This window comes from Paramisgurnus dabryanus, chromosome 8 (assembly GCF_030506205.2).
Source record: "Paramisgurnus dabryanus chromosome 8, PD_genome_1.1, whole genome shotgun sequence".
NCBI classification, from domain to species: domain Eukaryota; kingdom Metazoa; phylum Chordata; class Actinopteri; order Cypriniformes; family Cobitidae; genus Paramisgurnus; species Paramisgurnus dabryanus.
Genome location: NC_133344.1, coordinates 8058715 through 8076532, shown reverse-complemented (window position 1 = coordinate 8076532; position 17818 = coordinate 8058715). Strand labels below are relative to the sequence as shown.

The 17818-nt window shown below is 37.6% G+C and overlaps 1 protein-coding gene across 5 annotated transcripts in view; it reads right to left on the bottom strand.

The window, feature by feature from the left end:
• Positions 1–15550, bottom strand: part of serpine2 (serpin peptidase inhibitor, clade E (nexin, plasminogen activator inhibitor type 1), member 2) — an 87486-nt gene extending 71936 nt beyond the window's left edge. Inside the window, exons 1-10 of one of the 5 annotated variants that reach the window (XM_065280468.1) lie at positions 15409–15550; positions 10621–10901; positions 9906–10133; positions 7864–8061; positions 4785–4983; positions 4607–4704; positions 2001–2087; positions 1631–1714; positions 1345–1440; positions 880–1252 (exon numbers count right to left, since the gene is read on the bottom strand). In XM_065280468.1, coding sequence (XP_065136540.1) covers positions 1403–1440; positions 1631–1714; positions 2001–2087; positions 4607–4704; positions 4785–4983; positions 7864–8061; positions 9906–10133; positions 10621–10876 — 1188 coding nt within the window. In that variant the 5' untranslated portion in view covers positions 10877–10901; positions 15409–15550 and the 3' untranslated portion in view covers positions 880–1252; positions 1345–1402. Of the gene's footprint in view, positions 1–879; positions 1253–1338; positions 1441–1630; positions 1715–2000; positions 2088–4606; positions 4705–4784; positions 4984–7863; positions 8062–9905; positions 10134–10620; positions 10902–15408 lie in introns of those variants that run through there. The other 4 variants (XM_065280466.1, XM_065280467.1, XM_065280469.1 and 1 more) reach the window with 4 other exon arrangements.
• Positions 15551–17818: the final 2268 nt, after the last annotated feature.

Below are 17818 nucleotides of genomic sequence, written 5' to 3'. Positions count from 1 at the left end.
ACTGACCAATCGAATTAAAAAAGACGCCTTGATTTACTGTTCAAAGAGGCGGGAAGCTTCAGTAACCGTCCGCCACACAGCAATGGGTAAGACCTAGGAAAAATAGTAGCTTTAATATTTTAAAAATTTGAAAGGTGTAATATTTCACAACTGTTCAATGATAAACATGTTAAATGACCCACAGTAAGTAATGTCTTGTTCGAACTACTAAGTTGTAGTCAAATTTCAGAGACAATTTGTGATTTGAGGTGAAAATATGTGACGAGACAAAAAACATACCTTTCCTCATAGCCTTTTAATAAACTCACCTTTTACAGTAGTTTAAAGTTATTCATAAAACTCAAAGCGGAAGAATGATCCTACTCAGAAATACAGATACAACAAGCTTTAAAAAAATGCAGCTTACAGTTTGTGGGAAGGATATTTGACCAAAATATTTGCAAATAATTTAGATGCATAAATCTTAAAAATAAAACCTAGATCTTTAACCTATTTTTGTTTTTCTTGTATTGTTTTATCACTTTTGAATTAGAATTGAGGTGACAAACGGAAAGATAAGAAGATGGAGAGAAGATGATGAAGAGGAGAAGGGAAGAGCAGGTACAATCCACTGATGTGGTTTTGAACCTATGGATAAAAAGCACATATGGCAATCGGAGAAATACTTTTTTGGGGCGATACTTGCCCCTATTCCCATCATGATAAGGCCAGTCTTTGAGTTTTTGGCATTGGTATTTTTAAAACCCTGCAAATGGCTATGACTACAGTAAATATATATTGTCCCCTTCAAAACCAAGAACTTTTTTACTGTTTTTGGAAGTAACAAAAAATACTACAAAACTGCTTGATATAAATACACAAAACTTTTCACAAGATGAATCTGGTTTAAATACCATATTTAATAAAAAGTGACTTGTAAAACGTAGCATTCATATGAAACAAATGAACTAGTATTTTATTAAGGACAGTTTAATAATAATGATAAAAGAGAAAATCACAATGCGAACAGCATTTTAGTTTTTTAGTGGCACATTTTGCAAGAATGTTTCGCACTAGACACAAACGATGAACCATGTATAAAATCTTATAAAACATTTCCCAATGATATCAGCAATCCAATACATCCTGTTCCTGTCGTCTAATGAAAATAAAAAGTCAAAACGAAGGTTAAAAACCCATAGGGCAACAAAATAAAAAAATCTGTGGGTACAAAAGACACAATCCAGGACAAAAGTTTAATATATATATATATATATATATATATATATATATATATATATATATATATATATATATATATATATATATATATATATATATATATATATATATATATATATATATGTCTGTATTTGTGGAGTGTGTTGTGGGTGAATGTGCATTTAAATCTCAAACTTTTGGCTCATGGTTTGTTGATCTGGCCAGCAAACAGAAGAGTTCCTGAGAAGAGAACGAGATGAGATTTAAAATTTGTTTCACACAGTGACAGATTAAACGTCAAAACTGAGTTAGCATGGTTCTGCCTACCTGCTCCTGAAATACTTGTTTTGCTTTAAATCTTACAAGGTTACTAGATTTGTTTAAGGGCAGGTATGGTTTGCGGTAAATATCAAAAGGTCTTTGTGTGTACCTGTGGGGTTATGTCTGATGAGAAACAGGAATGGTCTGTCCACGGTCACCCATGGAGGAGAAGATCGGGCGTGCAAGACTGCAGCTGGAAAGACAAAAAGATAAGGAGAGAGAGAGAGGGAAAGGGAGAGAGAGTAAACAAACACATATTGGGGTCATGAGCACAGCTGCAGGGTCTTGCTGAATGAGATTCTCTCAAACTTCTGACCTTCAACAACAGATTGTATTGTTTCATTTCTCCCCAATGAAAGATGGGAATTTACCCATGCAAATATCTTAAATGATAGGGCATTGTTATAGGGTTTCTGGCCAAAGTAAAAAAAAAAATTAACCCTTAAGTAGTCTATACATTTTATTACAGAGTAACTTACCTGTTGCAGCAGAAGCTCTGGTTCCATCTTCATTGACTTCTATCTTGGCTTTCTGAAGTGCTTTGGACACGTGAACAGACTCTGAACCTGACACACACACATATAACACAGTCTTAACACCTAATTTGAAACATATTTATAATAATGTATTGCATTGCACACTTGTTTACATACATTTATAATCAGTCATGACATTGTAATCTTTAAGCTTATTGTGTTAGCAGCACAAACGTTATAGGTTTGATTCCTGGGGAACACACACATACTGATAAAAATATACCTTGAATGCGACATAAGTCACAATGGATATCTGCTAAATGCATAACATTGTAATATCATTTCTGTTCTGCTTGTAATCTAACCAAAAAGAAACATCAATATATTCATACTTTTTGCTCTATGTAGTTTGCAAAAGTAGGATTAGTGTCCTTTATAAAAGTTCTTAACATGTGCTTTTTCATTGGGCGTACATTTTTGGCTAATATTACTTACAATCCTTCCCCTTTTAAAAATTGTAGTAAATATACAGCCGTGTCATTACCTCTGAACACCACAAGAGGGCTACAGATGCATACTGCATTTGTACTAGTCTCGCATTGCCAGACCTGAAGGTCAGGAAGCCATGGCCAATGGCCAATAGGCCATATGACTGTCACTTAAGCCAGTGGTTCTCAAACTGGGGTCCAGGGCCCCCAGGGGGGCCGCGAGATGGTGCCAGGGGGGCCCCAGTTTTATGACATTTTATAAAATACATTTATTTATCATGAATTCTGTGTAATTAAACCTAAAAAAAATAAGGCTACTAACCATCAGCACTACTTTGTATAACTTAATATGTTTTGTTTAATTAAAATGTTACATTTTAGAACAGTTTTGGTCATACATTTTCGCGAAGGAATGCACCGTACACAAGGGGGGCCGCACCCGGAAAAAGTTTGAGAACCACTGACTTAAGCAACCAATCACGTTTCAGAAATGTCTCCACAATAAGAGGCCGGTGTGCAACCAGTAAATCATTAATTCATGAACGTCTCTGAAGTTCGTAACAACAATGTCAAACACTTAAAATATCTCTACTACTAACTGCATTAAGGCAAGCAAAACTCTTGGACGCCTTTATGCCGTGAACCTCGCATACTTTTTGGCTTTGTGTTGTTTCCAGGTGGAGTGTTAAAGGCGTTCTAAGCGAATCTGCGAGACGTTAGTTTTTGTTGACGTTTGAATTGTTTTCAAACAGACGGAGCGTAGCTAACTCCTCCCCCTCCCTTCCGTGCTTTCATGAACGCGCCCAACCCCCACCCCCAAATCCTTCTTGTCGTTTATTGGCTGGAATACTTTGTTATGGTTTCTGTTTGTAGGTTTGGCCACTGTGTTGTTATTGCCGTTTGTGAAGCCTGGGCTGTCTACAGAGATCTCGTTTGATCAGCGGACAGGCAGCAAGCAGATAGTGAGGAGATGTTTGCTGTATATAACAAAAAATGTTTTATGGTCTAAAACGCGTCAATTCGCTTAGAGCACCTTTAAGGAACTTGACACATGTCTCCCTGAAATCCTGTATAATTCAACCAATCAGAGGACGAATTTCGAAGCTGCTTAAAGGCAGCCCCTACCCCAAAAGAATCTGGACCTTCTTTTGATAGACCCACCCCACACTTACGCAACCTAGGCAACAATGTTTTTTAGTAGACACGCCCATTACTGCTGATTGGCTACAAGTGTGTTTTGGTACGCTTCCTATTTCTAAAGCTTTTTTCAAAAATTGTGCGCCCCACCTTTAAGTGTTTCCAGAAAAGTTTACCATTATGCATCAGACGTTCAGCCAACAGTTTGTGGGCGTGAGAGTGAGACTAGGTTTGTACTGGTTAGCGTTCCTACTAGTAACACCTCAAACTGCTTGCACAAAGTTTAAGAACCACTGAACTAATCATTAATAACTAATGCATAACTAATGTTAATTAATGGATGGAGGTAAAAAAAGTCCAGTGATTGAGCCAATTTTGTCTTGAAATCAACTTAAAGAGTAACTAAACCCTAAACCAACTTTTTTTAGTAATTGATCTGTAAGAATGATGCTTTATTAGTGCTGTTCATTGATTTTAGTATTTTTTTTTGACATTTGGATATAAAGTGTTTCAATACTACAATATATAGTGTAAAAACGTCTGATTGCTGCCCTCTTCAGGTTGAACGGTGGCTACTGCAGTTGAATTTTCCTATTGGATGTTGGGTCCAAAAAATGACTCGTGACGTAAGCAGGTTTAAGCTCACCAAGCCCTTGTTACGATCTTACTACACACTTGATACGAGCTTAGTTCGTCCCCTCTATCTTTGTTGGGATCTGCCCACTTTTCTTGCATTTTTCAAATATTGCCAGTGGGTGGAGTCACGCTCTCACCAGGGGTTTAGTTACTCTTTAAGGTGATAAAATAATTCAAGGACCTCTCGTTACAAAAAGAGAATGAACTGTTTACAGATCAGCCTGCGCTAGCTTGTTTAGCATCTGACTCATATTATCACACTGCCCCGCGAGACGTGATTCATCCGTCTGCAGTTCACAGTCAACAAACAGCCTGCGCTCTGAAGCATGACTGACAGCTGTCACTCACTCATATGTCTGAAATCAGCTTTGGCCTTATTGAAGATATCTATGATTCCCATCGCTGTAAGAGGAGCTTCCAAATCCACCTCTGCCTCAGCAGTGAACCTACACCAAGAGAAAGAAAGAAAGAAAATGTTAGTGGTGCTAGTTATAGGTTTGGCTACAGATGTTTGGCCGTGCCTTACTTTGGCATCATAAGGCGTATTCTCCTCTGAGACAGCAGTTTGGTCCAACTTTGGATGGTTGCCGTGGAAATATGTGGCAAGATGGCTGACAGGGGTGTGGCTTCTTCTAATGGCATTGCAATGAACATACTTATGCCGTTGCCATGATAGGGCAGTTCAATCACTGTATACTTCAAATCATCTGGAGTGCTCGCTTGACCTGGAGAGACAGAAAGAGAGAAAGGCGTAATAGACAGGCAGATATACCACAAAGCCTCAGAGTTATCCCATTGTTCAGCTTTACGCAGTTTCTGGGAGTCATGGTGCACAGACTTTTATTAGCCCGCTGGGAAACACAGTTTACAGGATCCCAGGCTGCTGCAATAAACTCGGAGAAAGATCGTCACTGGGTGTTTATGAAGTTCAATACATTAAATATTTAAAAGACATTTATGAATTTGACATGAGACACTACATAGCCAATAAACAAATGATCATAAAAACTGTGGTTGCTTTTTGAGCCAGAATCAAAATATCAAGTGGGAACCTAATGCGGTTTTGGGAACTATGATAACGGGGGATAAGGTCTTCTGTGTTTGGGCCTGAGAGAGAAGGGCCAACCCATAAATCGCAGCAGCAGCCGAATTTAATGATTTGCGCTTAGTTTTGTTTTACTTCCAGGGCCAACAGTCATAAGTCTGGTTTATGAGACTAAAGTAATACTGTGTGCAAAGTTTTTGACCTTATTCCTTTAATTAACCAAATTTTCACTATTTGTGACCCTGTACCACAAAACCAGTCATAAGTCGCACGGGTAAATTTGTAGCAATAACCAACAATACGTTTGTATGGGTCAAAATTATAAATTTTTATGCCAAAAATCATTACCGTAGGTTCACGCCAGCCGCATTTGAGGCGTTAAATTCACGTCTACCGCTTCTAGTTTGCCGCTTGAACATTTTGAGTTTCTCGGTTTATTCGTGCATAAAAGCAGAGCGTGAAATTCTACTCATTGAGACATTCACGCAGAAATTCCCGTCATGGGGGGCTTCTGCGACTCCACTCGCTTCTGTAATCACATCACTACTAGAGCAAGCTCCTGATTGGTTAACACGGGACGTTTTTCCGCCAAAGTTCAAATTTTTCAACTCGCACGTTTGCCGCAGCAATGCTCAATTCGTGCCATTCGCGCAAACAAATGAGGTGGAATTGCGTCTACCGCGCCGCGGCAAACACCTCATTTGCATCTTCACATTGACTTAACATTGAAATCACTCGCGCTTGACGCCTTTACCGCGGCTGGTGTGAACTAGACCTGTTCGAGTCGTGACTCACTTGGATCTTTAACCCGGATCTTTAAATTAACTCATGAGTCGCGAGTCTCTAGTGTCATTAACCCGGATCAGTTGAGTCCTTCTACAATTCAATGTAAAACCATAAACAGCGCCACCACACACACAAACCTCTTTCAACATTATTGATGAGACTTCGCTCGCACTACAAATCCACTCGTAACCGGCTGATCTGCGTGAGAACTGACCCGAGATTCTCACTCAGAGCCGGAAACATTGCAAACTCGAGAGACCTGCGGATCTGCGCGAGCCGCGAATTGACCCGAGATTCTCACTCAGAGCCGGAAACATTGCAAACTCGAGAGACCCATGGATCCGCGCGAGCCGCGAACTGACCCGAGATTCTCACCCAGAGCCGGAAACCATGCGGACTCGAGAGACATGCGAATCTGCTCTGACTCGAGAGTCTCTCAACTCATAACCGGCTGATCCGTAACCGACTGATCCGTAACCGACTGATCCGTAACCAGCTGATCCGCCGGCTGATCCGTAACCGGCTGATCTGCGCGAACTGTCTCTCCGGCTCTGAGGGCTACAATAGCAGGACAGTTTTATTCTATATTTTCTCTATATTATTATGCTATTGTTATTAGGCTTCTTTTTTAAATGGTTGACCATACACACCAAACCTAAAACCTATAAGCATGTTATTTCAGAAGTGAAAGGCTTTTGTTATGGATTTGCTTTTGAGGAGACTTCAGTCGCTCTATAGATCCACTAACCGGCTCCGGCTGATCCACGCGAATCAGCCGGTTAGTGGATCTGTAGAGCGAGTCTCATGTCCATGGTCTGCGAGTCTGCAATGTTTCCGGCTCTGAGAATCTCGAGTCGCGTGGATCAGCTGGTTACAAGTGGGTCTGTACTGAGTTTCCTTGGCAATTAAGCAATACTGACTCAAATGACTCAAGTGAATCACACAACCCGGATCACTTTAGTGAGTGACTCACAATAACCCGGATCCTTAAAAGGAATCGAGTTTGCCAGGCCTAGTGTGAACACAGCATTAGGATATTAAGTAAAGTTCATGCTCCATGAAGATTTTTTGTACATTTAATACCTAAATATATAAAACATGTATTTGTTATTAGTAATATGTGTTGCTAAGGACTTTACTTGGACAAGTTTAAAAAGGTGATTATCTCAATATTACTTTGTTGTATGCTCAAATTCCAGTTTTGGACAAATCTTGTCCTATTCTAACAAACCATACGTCAATTGAAAGCTTATTTATTCAGCTTTAAGATGATGTATAAATCTCTTATAAACCTTTTGTGGTCCAGACTCCGGGGTCACATATATGCGTTCCTTAAACATAGTACATTACACTTAGCAGTATAGATTAATCACCCCGGGAAACTTTATTTTTGCACTCTCCCACTGTCTATAAAAGTTTTTATATTGTTATTTAAGTACTTATTAAACTACAAAAACAGAAACATAAAAGTTTATTGTTGTTTTATTGAATAAACTGTTCTCCACATAGTCAGCCACAATCTGGGTGCGCATTAGTAATTTCAATATTACATGGTTTTATTCACATCTGCAAGGTTATAAGGAATATTTAGATTGAAAGTTAATATACCACAATGTTCCCAGTGATCAAATAGTGTACAGTTTAACTGGCTTCATATCTCTGGAAAACAAATCCATGCATACCCAGACAATGACACAGGGCAGGAAAATAGTTTCATAACTCAACACTTACGTGTAAGAATTAATTTAGACTTCAGAATATGAGGAGATCTCACCTATGTTAAAAACAGAGAGCTGAGACATCATTGGCACTTTGTATGTTTTCCCATCTGCAGGAGTGAAGCTCCTTGGTTTTGTGCTCTGGGCCTGAAATCGTGACTTCCACAGGCCTTTAAAGTAAATGGAATTTACTGCCACTAACCGGGTCAGAGCTGGATCCAACATATCTGGTTTAACAAGACTGGGAATATTGCCTGATAAAAAAAAGTAGAGAATATGTATGAATAATAAACATAAGATAATAGGATTTCTATTAAAATAGGTTAGAAGACATCTGGAAATCACAATGCAAGTATTCTACATAATATTTGCATAAAAAAGAAGAAAGTTTACAAAATGATGGGCCAGATTTACTAACAGCTTGTGCCAGCGCAAACATCTGGGTGGACCCCGTTTATTTCTGAGACTGACCTCATTGCATATGCATTTGTAAGAGTTTCCCTTCAGACAAAAAATGTATGGTAGGAGAGTATTTAACTTTGCCGTAGAATGTAAAACTGTATTTACCTTTGCATGAATAATAAGAGTTTGGTACATGGTAATGACATATCGTAAACTTCAAACGCGATTGTTTCCTACTTCTTACAGTAAACCTCGTTCATGCAAAAGACCGCTGGAAAACAGGCCATTGTCAAAAAAAAACACCAATTGTGATGTTACAGTCGAGATATACGTCCCAAACATAAAATTACACATTAAATTAATTACAAGCTTGTTACAATGCTAAAAACAAAGTTGTGACTGCTGAGTTAGCGCTATTTGCTAGTTAATGCTATATGCTAGCGTTTAGGCTGTAGTTCTACTATTGACGTTACAGTTACGTTTTGTAGGTCCATACTGAAAAAACACAAACTTGCAACTCAGAAACATCCATTAACAATCTCCAAACAATATTCCTTAAATTCTGTATCTTTGTCTGATACAGGCCAAACATAAGGTTTGTTTACATACACACAGAGCTACTGAAGGAGCTGCTCTGTGAAACAGCCAATCAAAGCAGAGCTCAACATTATTATTCATGACCTTTTCAAATAAGATAATCATAGACCATTTCATTCTTAAGGCAAATCCTACGCTTACAAATGGACATTTAAAACCATATCTAGATTTTTGCACTTAACTCTTTCCCCGCCATTGACAAGTAAACACGTCAATTAAGAGAAATGCTTCCCTGATAATGAAGAGTTTGTCCAGCAATCCGTATTTCCGCTGTTATTCACTAGGTGACGCTCTTACCCAACTTATAAAACCCAAAAGTATTCCCTTAGGACAAACAGTTCAAACTCCCTGTATGTTTTGACAATCGCTTTGCATCTGATCTCTATTAAAAGTCCTTCACAAAAACGCAATTTTCTCAGCTTTTTGGTATTCTTAAAGAAACCTACCCATATTTGAGAGGTGACAAAAAGAGAACAAATAAAGGTAGGATGAAACTTTTTATTTTTTGAAAGCAGATGGTCTGTTCTTTCATTTGATATTTTGCATGTTTATATATTTTTAGAAGAACATTTTCTGGAAGGCATTAAACCTTTGTGAAAATCATTTTAAAAAAATGCTGCCGCTGACTGGCAACTTTTTTTTAAACGCTGGCGGGGAAAACGTTTATAAAGCCACGTACCTTCTATGTAGATATCAGAGAACAATTTATGAAATTATTTTAATGCATTGTTTGGCACCTTTAAATTAATCACACAACGCAATTAATTAGGGTTTGTTGGAATTTGCGCATCTATTTAACGGCTACAAAAATCTTGTCTTAAACGCTATGCAAATATGCCTTGCTCTTGGTAGATTGCATCTGTCATTATGGAAATGAGATGTTGTGCCTGTCAGTAAACCACTGGCATTTCCTCTCTCATGATCCCATTAACGCTTTTTGAAATTGTACTCTCCCTATTTGGTAAATCTGGCCCTATGACAGATAAACAAAGTTGTATTATAGAGATAAATCGCCTAGATAAAATAAATTCTGTAAAATTCTAGGGTTTAAGGGTTAAAAACAAACTCGCAATAAACTCAACTTCTTCCTGATCTCTACCTTTGGTGCTGTTTTTGACCCATTCATTAATGGCATCTGCAGCCGTCTGTGGATTGCTGTAGTCAAGTGTTTTACTTTCACACATGAAGTTCTCTTTGTTGGCTGTCAGAAAGTCTTCATGCATGCTGAAACCCTTGTTGGGGAACAGGGCGTTTGCGATCGTCACAATATCAGCATTGGATTTGGTCGTCAGGGACTTATGAAGTTTCCGCAACATCTTATACGGACCTGAAGGAAAGACAAACATCAAATGGACTTTGATAACAATTTCAAGAATATTTTAACACAGTATGTAAAATCTGCCTAAGCAATAAGGTATGAAAGGCCGTGCCATCACAGTTATAGGACATGCAAAAAATATGTATCGATGCAACTTTCATGACATAAAGTCACTAAAAGCCGTCTTTCCGTCCCTGACCGACTGTGCAAAGTAACAGAATGTATCACACATGTTTACATTGCTACGGGTGCTGTGCACTGAAACACAAAATCGTTAAGTGGAGCAGTCAGGGTTGTGTTTTATTGTAAATAAAACACAGCTATTAACCAATCAGGATCAATGAATGAAACGGCTTTATAAAAATAATTTTTCAGGAGGACTTTTTTATTACTTTCTAAAAGTAATTTAAGTACCTCTGTTGTAAACTAAATGCCAAGTATCTTAAAGATTCTTTAAACAAAACACTAAAATGAAAAAAGAAAAACATTCACCCACCTGACTTCTTGTATTTGAGACCCATGAGTAGTTGGCGGCGAGTTTCCCCATGCGTCCCTGGAAGCAGCATGCCCAGAACGGACGCCACGCCGTGAGGAGACAGAACAACATTCTCCTGGGGTTTAGTCTGGACCACACGCAAAAACACCTGCAGGCCAAGATCAGAACCCCTCTCTCCATATGACGGAGACTGAGACACAACGCCGCTTAAAGAGCACACCAACACCACCACAAACATACGTAGAACGACACACATTGTGGAGAACACACAGGCAATTCACCTGAAGGAGAGAGAGAGAAACAAAAACAAGAATTACGGCACATTATGGCTCATGACAACAACTGTAATTTACACAAACAAAACCATTATAGTATAAAATTAAAAAGACTTTGTGGCAACTAGGGATGGGCATGATTAATCGACGATCGATAATTGATCGTTAAGAATTTAGTCGATGACGTTAATTTGTTATTGATTAATCGAATACTTTTTTTTTATCTAATGCAGGTTGCGTTGCCTAGCGTAGCGTGTGTCTTGAAGCAATTAAATGAATTTCACTGTTTGGCAGCAATTCAACATTTTACCACCAGGGTGCAATATTTGACACCATACTCCGTTATCTGTGACCTTCCGTGTTTTGATTTCAAAAAAATAATCATGAAGAGGTCATGATTTTTTGGAACAAATAAGAATGCGGCTTGCAGCTGCAGGTTCCGCTGCTTTAGAGCACTACATATTCAAGCGCATATATGTTCCGTTTGTCTAACTAAATGTAGTTTAAATGTCTGCCACAAGTTGATCTTGTAATAAAGGTCTCATGGAGGAAAACACGCTGTAATTTTGTATTCAACCTTTTTGATTTATAAAAGTTAAATAATTATTTTTTATTATAAAAATATTAATGATTAATCGATAGTCGATCGTTAATTCTCCCGACAATCGACTAAAAAAATTTAATCGAATGCCCATCCCTAGTGGCAACACTGTTAACACTCATTTTGTTTTAACCCAAATAAATAAGAACACTTACCCTAACCCAAAAATCTCCTCCATAACTCAAGTGTTTTAGTTTAATGCACGAATTGCACAATTTCTCTCATTCAACAAGAAATTTTAGGTTGAATCAACTTATTATTTTAGCTAATTTAAACCTCTGGATTTACAAATGTTACCCTTCATGATTTGCAGCATGCATAAATTAATAGCTACTATTATATTATAGTGTTGTTTTGCTGTTTGTTGTCTTTATTTATAATGTTTTGTTATCGTTGCTTATTTTTGTGGTGAAGTTAAGGGGACACTTCACTTTTTAAAACAAATATGCTAATTTTCTAGCTCCCCTAGAGTTAAACATTTGATTCTTACCGTTTTGGAATTCATTTAGCTGATCTCCGGGTCTAGTGGTACCACTTTTAGCATAGCTTAGCATAATCCATTGAATCTGATTAGACCATTAGCATCATGCTCAAAAAAAGAGTTTCGATATTTTTCCTATTTAAAACATGATTCTTCTGTAGTTACATCGTGTACTAAGACCGACGGAAAATTAAAAGTTGTGATTTTCTAGGCAGATATGTCTCTCATTCTGATGTAATAATCAAGGACTTTGCTGCTGTAACACTGCTGCAGCAGGCGTAGTGCAGTGTTAATTTAGTTGACGAAGACGATGACGAAAAATATTCGTCAACGAACCTTTTTAACGGACGAAAACAGAATAAAAACTAAATAAGTCAGATATGATGACGAAGACTGTAACGAAATATAACTGACACTTTAGGCAACGAATAAAAATAAGACGAAAATGTTAGGGAGGGACGAATGGAGAAGAGATCCAATCAGGGCTACTCATTTTGTGGGACAAGGTGTGAAGAAATCCAATCAGAGCGAATCTTTGAGGGTTGGTTGATCTATGCAGGCAGCAGAGGCATTTTAAAAACCCGTGGCAAAGTTTGTTTTCACAACAGGTTGTTTAAATTATATTTACTTGTACAGTCTTAGTTACCCAGCTTTGGCTGATTTCAGTTGACTTCGCTCGTTAGCAACACTCTAACGTTTTGCAGTGCACCCGGTCTGAAGACATGTCTCATTAACAACAAAAATGTCAGAGCTAGCGTCTAATCTGGTCACACTTAAAATATTACAACAAGACTGCCTGTAAAGACGACTCATCCAGAAAAACATGCGTAGGTAAGCATACACGCTAAGGTTATTTTATCAGATAAACCAACGTGTTTTCGCTAAACGTGGAATAACATAGAAGCGAAAGGAATACACATCTGAACTGTATTGATTGTATTGGATTGTCTGAATTAATGCGGAGTATAAATATTCAGTGTCCTCAAATTGAATGAAATGTGTAACGTTACTATTTAGTAGATGTTGTGCTGTTACATGACTGGACAAAGTGCGTGCGTGCGTGTGTGTGTGTGTGTCTGTGTATGGATGTCATTCAAAGAGAATGCATGTCTTTTCCTGGGACCATGTATATTTTTTAGGTAGAGCGGGCCTTATGCTTATTTTATGTGAGATTATCTTTTGTGAGAAAGCCACGGTCAGTGTTTTTGACATTAAGAATAAAATAAAATACGTGTTTTCTACAACAACCATTAACTCTGTGTCTGTATTGCATATTCAAACCTTACCATTCCATAACAGAGTGAGGATACTTCCAATGACTAAAAAACTTAAGACTAAACTAAGACTAAAACTCTTAAGATATTTAGTCGACTAAAACTAGACTAAAACTAAAAAATTTCAGATGACTAAAATAAGACTAAAACTAAATGGTGTGTTATTCAAAAGACTAAGACTAAATCAGAATTTGCTGCCAAAATTAACACTGGCGTAGTGATATTACGTACTGTCCGAAAGTAGTCCCCTTTGTAACTTTTAAAAACAGTGGACTATTTTCAGGCACTGCGTAATATCATTGCGCCTCCTACAGCCATGTTATAGCAGCAAAGTCCTTTATTTTTATGCCAGAATGAGAGTATAGTTCCTAGCCATATCTGCCAAGAAAATCACGACTTTTACGTCGGTGTTAGTACACAATGTAACTACAGAAGAGTCAAGTTTTAAATAGGAAAATATCGATACTCTTTGGTTATTTTTGAGTGCAATGCTAATGGTCTAATCAGATTCAATAGAATAGATTATGATAAGCTATGCTAAAAGTGGAAGCGCCAGACCCGGAGATCAGCTGAATGGATTCCAAAACGATAAAAATCAAATGTTTAACTCTAGGGGAGCTGGAAAATTAGCATATTTTAAGTAGAATGTCCCTTTAAGAGCTCATTTTTTTACTTTATGAGATTTGTTTACTGTTACCATTATTGAGACATATCTAACTTAAAATCTAACAAGGAAATATTGCTGGAACGAGACATTTTATGTTCAGTGAACGAAACATTTTAATTACTTGTTTAGCAATCCTAAGTATTTGTTTGTTTTACCAAGGCAAAATTCACATTTTTAGGGCAACGAGTTACCCTGTGTTTTTTAAGTTGAATCAACTTTGCTGGGCTTAAATAATTTCTGTGTTAGCAGTTTATAACTCACATTAATAATTGAACTCATGTAAAACATGTTAAAACAAGCAAACAAGACAAAACAAGTTGTAACTCTAATCTAATTGGATGAGCTGCATTTACTGTGATTTATCATCCAGACGATTACAACATCTATTACAACATTTACAAAGACCACATACATCAAAGATATGCAACCTCACACACATCAAAGCCAAACCATCAATAAACCAAGTTTTTTTTAACTAGATCTAATCTGTATTCTCCAGAGCACAAAGTTTTACCGGGACTTATTTCAGACCATGTTTGCGCAAACATTTCTCCCATAAAAACAGCTCCAAGAAACTCATTTTCACAGTGCTGCGGTATCCTGACACATAAACCGGTGCTATAGTGTTTCCCATTACAGCCCTGCTGCTCAGGAATTTATTTGATTAAAAAAGTGTGTGCGTGCGTGCAAGCGCGCCTGTATGTGTGTGTGCGCGCGCGTGCAATCAACACAGTAGTCAGCCCATAAAAAAATCTTTGCTAATACAATAAGGGGTTACTGAGCATTACATTGATGGTATAATATGTAATGTACATCATGCAATTAACGTATATAATACATTATACAACGTATAATACACATAATGTATATTATCCATTATAACATCATGTTAGTTAATGCATTAGCGAACATAATTATTACCCTTCATTTTAAAAATCTAACGTTTTGTGACACACTGAACTAACATAAGCAAATGGCATTAACTAACATTAACAAAGATTAATAAATGCTGGAAAACTATATTGCTCATTGTTTATTCATGTTAGCTAATGCATTTAATGTTAACAAATACAACTTTATTGTAAAAATTTAGTGAATTATGATTATTATTTGCTGTCAATAAAAAATATTACTATTATTACTTATATTAATTGTATATGCAATTAAACAGATCTGATCTGATGATATAAAACAGTAACTTATACAAGAGTAACGAGTTAGTTTCAGATCGCAGGAAACTTTTAATAGCAACTGCGTTTAACACACTATTGTATGCGCACAGTCACAGGCGTCTGTCTGCAACTTATCGCAAACCACAGAAACACAACTCATCACTCACAGCTCTACACATGTAAACAATACCGTTATATCTACACCAACAACAAATAGCCATAACTAACGATAGCTGTACATTCGGCTGTAGTACACAGTTCCTGCTTCGCAAATAACGCAAAACCAAATGCAATGGTTCCGTTAACCTGGTTACGCACCTGTATTTCTTTAGAGACTTGGGTTAAACAGCTCTTGCTCGTGTCTTACAGCTAGCGTCCGGGTTCCTTCAGTTTTGCGATACCGCGCCCCCGTTTATTTCTGTCTGTCCGCAGCGCTAGACCCCGCCTTTTCTCATTACGTGTTCGCTTTCATGCGCCGCAGCACAGACTGTTCGGCGTATGACATCACAATACCGCGAGAGCGATTCGAAAGGTGTGTCCCGCGGTACTATGATGTCATACGCCGACCGGTCTGCGCAGCGTCGCATGAAAACGAACACGACTAACTAAAAAACATAGGTTTTATTGAATATTAAATAGGTGGACCTGGTTTGAACATTTAATATTCATCCAATCACGTTGCACTACTTAATTTATTTGATTAATATTCATGAGAAAATCCTTTACCGTGGTATATTGCTGCTGGGAATGGTGCAGGAAAAGCCTGGGGTGAATCTTTTGTTACTTTTTAATCTGTGTGAACAAGAAATGGCAGTCCGGTGTTGAAATTATAGCAATTAAAACATGATTTAAGCATTACTTTAATACAGATAGGTTATGCTACTAAGGGTTTATTCAATTGGGGTAAATTGTGACACGTTCTCCTTTCATCTCATTGACAAAAAGATTACAACTTCACACTAAATAAAAAATGTAGTCCTACTAAATTGCACTGACGGTTCTCACGGGTCCATAAAATCCTTGACAGATTGTGAATCTGGGGGGAAAATTCAAGGCCCTGGGAAGTTTTTGAAAATATACATACACAAGTCATTGAATCTATGCTAAGTGCTTGAATCTATTTTATGCAAGAAGTTTTCTGAAGAAAAAAAATCCATATTATTCCCTGTGTAGTGTAGGATAATATCATAAAATTCTAGAGTTTTTAAGCACACATGCTAAACTGTTCACTTTAAATGATTATATCTTCTTTATGCGAATGTTGATTCATACCAAAATGCTTTTTTTCATAGTTGTGTTTGACACATGAAAACGTCTCGTGTTAAGTGTTTAACTGTTGTTCCCTGAGAAGGGAACGAGACGCTGCATCTCCCTTGCCATACTTACTGTGTCCCTGTAACTCCATCTTTGGCAATATTTCAGATAGCGATATACTTCCTGGCTCCCGTGTCACCCTGTCTTTGTTGTTAAGCCTCACCATTGGTTGAATTTGATATACACATTGAGACGCACTTACCCCTGGAGAGGCCCCCAAAGTGTTACCTCAGTGACGCAGAGCGAGTTCCCTCGAAAGGAAACTGTAACAATGTATCTTAAAAGGTAACACAATGTAACTTTGCTCTCACTTTAAATGTGTCTCCACATTTAGTCCTTGAATTTGAGGGTATTGGACCTGGAAAGTCATTGAAAGGTCCTTGAATCTCCCATTTTGGTTTAAGATGGTTTTGGTCACTTAAGTTGGTCTAGCTGGACTTAACTGGGCATTTTGTAAGACCAGCTGACCCACCAGCTTTGCCAGGCTGGGAGGACCAGCTTAAACCAGCTACTGCCACCTTAAACCAGCTAAAACCAGCTGGATTTTTCAGTAGGGAGTTTCATCACTGTATAACGCTTTGTAGGGCGTTTTGTAGGGTTGGGATATGTGATTATTCCAAAATATTGTTGTCTTTACAAAGCATATATGAGAAGCTCAGATGCAAAAGCCACTTAAATGAATCAAAAATGAAACATTAATATTAACCAAATGCCCTCGCCATGTATTATACTGTATGTTCATTAAATACATTTGCTTCAAATCTGCTTAATCCTGGCCTCAGATCATTCAGAAATACTCGTTTGTTGGCAGAATCCATTAAGAGTAAAAAAAATTAATTTAAAAGAAAACATGTCAGACGCACTTCTAGGGTTTTGCATCTCTTCCTACAGTACAGTATATTAACTTAGACATCCCTGGTCCTGAATAATATACACAGACTTTGTGTTGTTATTATAGTAAAAAATGATACTTTCTCTCCATATGCACTTTGGGTTCTTTGTCGTATTAGCGGTTTTGAAAACAAACACGAGCGATCCAGTCATCATGACCGAACCCTGGAGTGTGTATGTGTGGAGAGTTACATGTGGATTTATATTTGACTACACAGCTGCAAGTTTATGTCATCACAACAATCTCAAAGCAGTCATTTTCCATTTCCCATAAAACGCAAACAGAAGTGGGTTTTTCATGATACCACAATTAAAAAATAATTCCATGTGGTTCAATCTTAAGCTGGTGAAAAAAAACACTTGGGCTTGTTTATCAACTAATCTAACTTTTTCCTTTTAAAATTCTGCTATTAAACAAACACTGCTTGGTCCTATTCTGCAGAAATGTTTCGTAACCTTTCACTATAATGTAAACCAGTCGGCCTCATCTAGGTCATTTTGCTTTAAAAAAAAATCAACCGCA